The sequence below is a fragment of the Silene latifolia genome, chromosome 1 (assembly GCF_048544455.1).
Source record: "Silene latifolia isolate original U9 population chromosome 1, ASM4854445v1, whole genome shotgun sequence".
NCBI lineage: Eukaryota > Viridiplantae > Streptophyta > Magnoliopsida > Caryophyllales > Caryophyllaceae > Silene > Silene latifolia.
This window is the reverse complement of record NC_133526.1, coordinates 117,219,042-117,227,078: the sequence shown is the minus strand read 5'-3', so window position 1 is coordinate 117,227,078 and position 8,037 is coordinate 117,219,042. Positions and strand designations below refer to the sequence as shown.

The window sequence follows — 8,037 nt, the reverse complement described above, 5'->3', positions numbered from 1 at the left end:
TACTCAATTACTGAAAAGTATATATAAATGCAAGTTATATAATCAAAGTTATAAAACCAGTGTAAAGTTAAAAAGAAGATCAGCAAAACAAAAGAGTTTTGCTTAACATGGCATTACGGAATGCGGACCTGCTCGCCATTTTAAACGGACGAAAAACATAACCGTCAAAGAACGAAGCAATAGTTTAATCATCATTTTAGTGTATTGATCAAGTTTTGTGAACCATAGTGACACAGGATTAACGAAAGAGTATAGGAATTTCTACTTAGCAATTCATCGAACACTTGGCGTCCATAATAATAAAGTAAATAAGAACTCAAATTCCAAATTTTGTAAGCAGCTGATGAAAAAGCGGACTATAGCAACACTAAAAAAATACGATTTCAGTCAACAATACCAGTGAAAGTTGGTGCGATATAAATGAATCAGCGCAATTGCAAAGAGCCGAACAGAAAGAGGAGATCATAAGACATATAATGTCATTGCCGTAAAGGAAGAAAATAGCAGCAGAGGATGTAGTCGATCAATCGATTTAATTGTGGTAGCAGATGGGGAAGGAGAGTCAGGAATAAAAAGACACAATACCAAGGAAGACATTGGAGTTGTAATTGATGCAATTCATCAAATAGGCGGTGGGCAAATTCAGAAAAGGAAGTTGTTTTAATTGCGGCAATATTTCTAAAACCCATAAAAACTGATATTGCGCACAATTAATTTATCACATTGTACCAAATAACAATCTCAAATACCGAATCCCGAAGGCAGGAAACTCACCTCAGTGGGCGGGCACCTTCTGTAAGGTGAAACGATGGACTTGAATTAATTAATCACCCGCTGGCCGCTACGGATGTATATATAACAAACAGAATCCATATATAACAAAGAGAATCAAGCGGTCGATGGTCTTCAGCGACGAAAGGCAGCAACGTGCAGATGCATAAATATTGGTGTCAATCAATTAAATTTCGACTATTATTCGAAGTCGGAACCCTAGAAATAAGAACGATGAACCGACTGATTACAATTGCGGGATCTATTTTATGAGAAAAAATAGAGACGATGGTCAGCCAATTTTTAATGGTGATTAATTAAACAAATAAGTATGTTGAAAAGAGTAAATCAGGGAAGAAGGCAACTGAAAATTAAGAAAGAGACGTAAAAAAGTTTCCAATGGCAAAACTGTTAAATGTGACGTCAGCGAGGGGTAGAATTAGTCCAAAACTGACAAACCCCCCCTACTTATATTTTATATATGATATGATAACAAAATCTTATGCTAATATCTAAACATTTTGTTTTTATTTATCTATATGCATGTAATATGTTATTTAATCCGTCTTAAACAAAAATTTGTATAACAAATTATCTCACCCCATCACTATTTTACATTAATTCTCATGTTAACTATCAAGTCATTTAACAATCATCAAAAACCAAAGTCTGCTATCACACACAAAACTAATATCAAACCACAGCAATTCAAACTAAAGTTACTACAAAAAGAATTTGGATCCTCTCACAAGAATTGATCCGCGCCGTTATAAGAAATGGGGGGTCCATTTCTTTTGAGAAAATAGAGAGAATCTGGACCGTTACAAAAAGGACAAACATCATTAACAAAATAATTTTGTACCAACTTTAGTAACAACATTAACTAATAACATTGTCATTCCAAGCAAATTTGTATATTGCAAAAGAATTTGCCTCTGAAAGATACTTCTACTCAAAAATCATGAATCGCCTGCTTAACACAGCTTGTTACCGAGTATTGTATATCAGCTTCCACAACTTTTTCGACTATATACTTCTATATATAAGCTTTCAGTGAGATGACAAGTCTACAAATCAGTGGAGCTGTGATAAGAGTACTCAATTATCAATTCATCATAGTCTATTTACCAAATCTACTTTATCAGCAGTTGCAAAGCTTAATATTGACCAATTCCCATAATTTTTTTCTAGAAGCTCTTCATATTCCTGCAAAAAATCTCCTTTCCGCTTTCTGTACAGACTATAAACCGTACTAATCTTCTCAAGGCATTAGTAGTAATTAACCTCTAGGTTAATCATTCTCTGGTAGTCTCTTCTCAAAGCCCGTGATATAGTCTTCCATGCAAGCCTTGTAAGTTTCAAGACCTGGGACTTTTTTAGCCAGTTCTAATCCCATGTTCATCCATTTTTTCGCCCCACCAACCTGTCCCAATCTCACGGGCAAGGCTGCCCGATTCCAAGATGTAGTAGCCAGCCATTTCCCCTCGGTAACAGGGTACTCACCTTCTTTCAAGCCAACCATTATTTTATAAGCTTGTTTGTACAGACTGTAAACTACTTCGTCATCTGCGTCACCCTTGTAGATTACGGCCAAGGTAATCAGCCTTCTTATGACCAGAGCCACATCCTTATAGTCCTGCAATGGTGAGGCAAGCATCGCTGATAGACACGTATTCAGAGTGAATGTGGCTACTTCAGCGTTTTGATGTGGGCCCTGTGAGGCGGTGAGACCTATCTGAAGAAGATGTTTTGGGTTGCAAGCTTTTGAATTAGCGAACTTCTTCACAAGTTGTTGTTGGGATACTGTGTCATTTCTCCTTCCGTGTAGTTCATATGCACTCAATATGTATGCGATATACAGTTTTGGATCAAGGGTGTTGTCTTCACAATCGAGTAATTTGTCCGAGGTTGATAATGCTTCCATCAACTGGGAGCAAATAGCAGGAAGGCGTTAGTAATTGTATATGATACGCACTATACCCCTTTTTTTTTTTTTCCTACAACGGTTTTTATGAAAGCACAAACAAGTGGGGTATGAGTGTTTATAATCGGGAGAAGGCTTACAAACAAGCCCGGATAGTTAGGTTACACTGTTAGAAATTTAGAATGGTGAGTATGTGCCAAATGGGTTCAATTCACGAAAAATTGAAGGGCCAAACGGTTTTTTTCTAAAGACAATGTTTACCAAAATAGTAAGCGTAAACAAGTGGCTCAGACAAACCAAAAAAGAATACGTAAACAAGCAGGTAACACAGGCATAGCATAGGAAAGTTTTCTTATTTTTGAAGGATGAAAAGATGTATACCTTTTCAGCTCTTTCTAGCAGCTCAAGGACTTTCTTCAGTTGTGCATCTAACATTGCAACCTTATTTTGCTTCTCAGAAGATAACATGGCTGAAACAGATAAGATAATCGACTTGCAAACCATTGCACTGTTTCCTTCTATTTCTCCGTCCATTATAGCGCTATAAAAGTCCGCTGAAGTGTGCATGAATTCTGCACATAGTTCATAGTTCTTCTCAGCTCCTGCTTTTGTCCCTATGTTCCATGCAATTGTTGCAATCCAATTCCTTTCCCGTATTCCAACCTCTCCTTTACCAAAGAAATTGTCAGGTCCAAGTTCAGAAATTCGGGATTCGGCTCTCTTCATGAAATTCAGGACTTCCAGCTCATTACCAGGCTCTTGAGTAAGAATTGCAAGAATAGTACGAAAAACTACTATTTCAGCAATAGGCATTTGTTTTCCTGATGTGTAAAAGTTGAGGAGATCAGACAAAGAGGCAACAGCGACAGAAAGTGCACGACATGCAACTGCTTCATGCGCTGAGAGTGACAGGTAAGCCGTTGTAAAGTCTGTACACCTCATCATTGCTTTCATCTGAGTAATAGCTGCAGTATGATCATTTGTTTGCAAATAGATCTTGAACTGCCCAAGAAAAAGAACACTCATTGCATGAATTAAGAAGTTGAACAATGGGTTGAGATGTAAGGAAGTCAACTAGGCAATGTGAACGTACCTTCAGGAATGCACAGGCTATGTTTGGTTCTAGCTGCAAAGGAGGAATGAAAAAGGTTCAGATCACTGAAAACTTCCGTCACTCAGTCTTTGCTTAAAGCTAAGGTTTTAGCAAAATGAATACTCTCTCGGTCATTTGTTTATCTATTCCATTTTAGGGGTGTCTCATTCATTTGTTTACCTATCTATTTTGGGAATGTACTTCATGGGTAATTTGATCACCCAGGAGCTTCTTTGTTCCCTTGTCATTCAATAACATTATCTACAAATGGTCCCCTCCACTCTCCTTAGTCTCTGTGTCAAAACCAAAGGTAAACAAATGACCGGGACGGAGGGAGTACAATAAAAAGGTACCTTTTCTGCCTCGTCTATGTATTCCTTAGCTTGATCAAGCTGAGAAAGAGCAAGGTGGCATAGACACAAAACTCTATACCCCTTTGCTCTGAGTATTCTGCTCTCAATGCCACTAGGTTCATACAGCATAGCTTTTTCAAACAAATTCGCACTTATCTTGTACTCCTTTGATCGAAAATGAGCTGCAGCACTGCTCCGAAATAGTTCAAAAGGAAGTTAAATTCCGTCTAAAAAATATAATAAAATTGGCAGCAGCTTCATGAGTGAGATATTAAGTGTTTAGACACAGAAAATGAGCACAACAATTTGGATGGAAAAAAAAGGCAAAAAGAAAAAAAAAAAAAAAAAGCAAGATAATTGCATGGCTGAACAAATTCATCACAGTACTAATATTTGGCATTAACAGTTATTTTTGGAAACACAATTTTCCAGAAGTTTCTGTAATATGATCAATTGGTTCTCTGCTTGCAGACAAAAAAAAATATGATCAATTGGTTATGCTTGCAGACAAAAAAAAATTTCCTCGTGATGGTATAAAACTCAAATGACCATATTTCATTTGGGAGGATAAGAATACATTTAAATTTAAACTATGTCGAAAGATGGCTGTGTGGTGATTACTTTGCTTTTGTAAACTATCATGAGTACGAATCCCACTCTACAATGTCATACTGAGGACAATACAACAACTAGGATTGAGCTAACTCTCTAAGTCCCTCAGTCAGCCACAATAGGTTTTTCACCAAGTACCACAATGGCACTCACTCAACCTTAGCTCACCCATGTTACAAGCCAACAGCTACTGTTGTTATATCATCTTTCAACCACTTCAATATAAAGTAATCATCCTTGTTTCAGGATACCACATGAAATGCAACATACAGAAGAGCAACAGGCAAACTTCAGAATTGTAATAATTGACAGGATGGCCAACTTCTCAACTACGGCTGATTTACGGTTTGCATAATCAATAGTTTCCACTTGCCATCTCGTTAGAGAGTATCGAGCAAACAATCGAAATCACAGCCTACGAGGTCAAGGACCACAGATAAACATTGATAGCTTAACACTAATCAATCCCCCAAGATTAAATGGCTACTTGCTAGACAATTACCAGATTAATCATCACGTTCTAGTTCTACGCACCTACCAATATTGAATAAATGGACCAGAAAACACGAGCATTATAAATCACATTGCTAGAACAAAGGACAGATTTAAATCACTACCAGTTCCATAAGACAGCATGCAAAGCAGTTCTTTCCCTGGCTGCACCATCACCAGCAAACAGTGTCACCACCCTCTCATCTGTCACCAACTCCTCCACCATTATCTCCCGGATCCTTAATCCTTCACCACCACCACCACCACCTTCCCCGATCACTCTATAAATCACCCTCACAGCCGCACTAGCACTAACCTGGCATCTTCCTAACAACCCCATGAAGACACTCTTAACTGTCTCAATTGCAGCTACACCTACAGCCTTAAAATAGGCCTCCACAGCCGACACCCAAACCCCCTCCGGAATCCCCTTATTTACAACCATGTCCCTCAACTCTTTCTCCGCCTCACTAGACCTTCCTAACCCTAACCATGCCTTCATCGCCAGCACACTCAAACTCGGGTGTGCATCACCGGATTTTATGCCACTATGATCCCTCAAGACCCTTAGACACTTGATCACACTCTCATATTCCTCTCTCTGTAAATGCAATGCAGCAATAAAACGCAACGTCTTATCCCTTAGACACTTCAAATGCAATGTTTCTTCAGTCTTCTTCACCACTCTCAAACCTCTCTCGCACAACTCCAAGCCCTCATTCATCAACTTCAACGCCTCTTTAGCCTCTAAAACCTCGCTTTTCGCCAGCAAAGCCTTCCCAAACGCCAAGTACTGCTCTGCCAACACTCCATAATTGCCAGCCATCTCAAAGAGGAATTTCTTCGACCGGTTCAACAACGTGATTGATAAATTTCTATCAGAAACCTGAAATCGAACCCCAATACAACAGTCATTACCACAAACACTTGGCAATATTCACAAGTTCATCATATAACAACAATTAACTCGAATAACAAACAAACATAGTCAATGTATACCTCCCAAGAAGTGCGCGCTCTAGCGATATTGATATCGAGAAACATTCGCTTCTCTGCTAGGTCAGAAATCGACTCAATTTCAACCTTGGAAACTAAATCCGTAGCTTTCTCGAAACAATTACTCGCAAACTCAAAATTCTTCAACTCATGATAGATCAATCCAGTCTTGTAATAAAACGACGCCGCTTTCAATGATGGCGACGGAACTCCGGAAACATCGCCGGCGATGAAGAGGAGGTCGGCGGCGGCGCGGCGGAACTCGACGTGATCGTTTCCGGAGCGCGAGGAAGAAGAGGAGTTTGAGAGGTCGACGCAGGCGTTCCATAGACGATAACTGAGCTTCCATAGCTGGAGCTTGACCGAGTTGGCGAGCGAGTCAGGACCGAGTTGACTCAACTGAGATACGCAATTCCGGAGCTGAGAAGAGAGAGTGGAAGGTGTAGGAGATTTAGGAGAGAGTGTTTCGGTTAGTTTTACAAGCGATTCAAGTTGCGTGAGTGTATCTTGTTGCCGGAGTTCCGGCGATGGCGAGCTTATCTCTAGTATTCTCATTTTTGTGTTTTCAAAATTTACAAAGTTTAAAGCCGAGGAAATGGTTATGGAAGGAGAGAATGAGTTTTGGAGGGAAAGACTGGAAAGAGTACGCCATCAAATCAAATCATCATCATTATATATATTAAAGAAAATCCTCAAATAGTTGACGTGACAGCATAAGAATTCAAAAAAACCAATTTAGAGCCCTCTTGGGCAAAAAGGTCCATAGACTCCTATAGTTCACTTACTAAGTAGGAAATGAAGGGCAAAACTGTAATTGTATTTTCATCCTCTACACCAAGTTCCATAAAGTACGTATACTGTATTGGTTTCCCAAAAATTGGCATGAGAAATAAGACAACACTTTTTTACCAAGTATTTTCACTATTATTATTAAGTAGGTGAGCAGTGCATTTCATCTACAAAAAAAGAAGTTCAATTCCATTATCAAATCAGCATCTCAACACAACCTAAGCTTTTCGACAACCATAACAAATAGTTCAAATCAATTTATATTTCTAGAGACATTTTATTTTCATTTGAACAATTTGATTCTATTAATCATCTTCAAATCTGCTCAACATCACCATTTAAACACAACAAAGGTAGAAGGGGACGATTCAGCGCCGTTCACGCAGATGTGACGGCCACCACCGGCGTGGGAGAGGAGGTGGCTGAGAGAATTAGTGATATGTTTTCTGGGTTTTTGAGGCATTTTGGTTTTGAATAGTGGTAAACATTAGAGGATAGGGAGATGGATTATTATGAGGGATTAAGTGATGAACTATTGAAATTACGGTAATTTGATCAAATGAATGGAAGATGATGGCAAAGATCTGATTTCCGGTTGTTCATTTCACAACTTTTATTTGACTGAAAAATTAGCCCAATAATTATGGCCCATTGTTGTTCATTTCACAAGTTTTATTTTTTTCTAATAAAAAAAAAAGTCTATCTTCCAAATTGGGCTTTTTCTTTAAAAAAAAATGCACAATTACAAATTAATGTAAAATTAATACAAAAGTAATAAAATACGGACTATATTATAAAATGAGAGAATTATCACAATATATGATATAGTGAAAGATCATCTCTTCAAAGTTTCCGTGTAAAAGTATACAATAATAATTCATTTTGATAAGGTAGGATATAAAAATATATTTGTATTCATCATAAGTTATCGGATTATTAGTTAAATTTCATGTGTTAATTTTCAGCAATTTTCTTTTTAGACATGTCCTATAACTCTATAAGTCTTG

The 8,037-nt window shown here is 38.1% G+C and overlaps 1 protein-coding gene across 1 annotated transcript; it reads right to left on the bottom strand.

The window, feature by feature from the left end:
* Positions 1–1,660: 1,660 nt before the first annotated feature.
* On the bottom strand, positions 1,661–6,887 carry LOC141608600 (TPR repeat-containing protein ZIP4). The gene is made up of 6 exons (XM_074427944.1): positions 6,245–6,887; positions 5,371–6,131; positions 4,142–4,331; positions 3,789–3,821; positions 3,077–3,697; positions 1,661–2,698 (listed from the first exon to the last, which is right to left on the bottom strand). The coding sequence occupies exons 1-6, from the start codon at positions 6,794–6,796 to the stop codon at positions 2,063–2,065; spliced, it is 2,793 nt and encodes a 930-aa protein (XP_074284045.1). The 5' UTR covers positions 6,797–6,887; the 3' UTR covers positions 1,661–2,062.
* Positions 6,888–8,037: the final 1,150 nt, after the last annotated feature.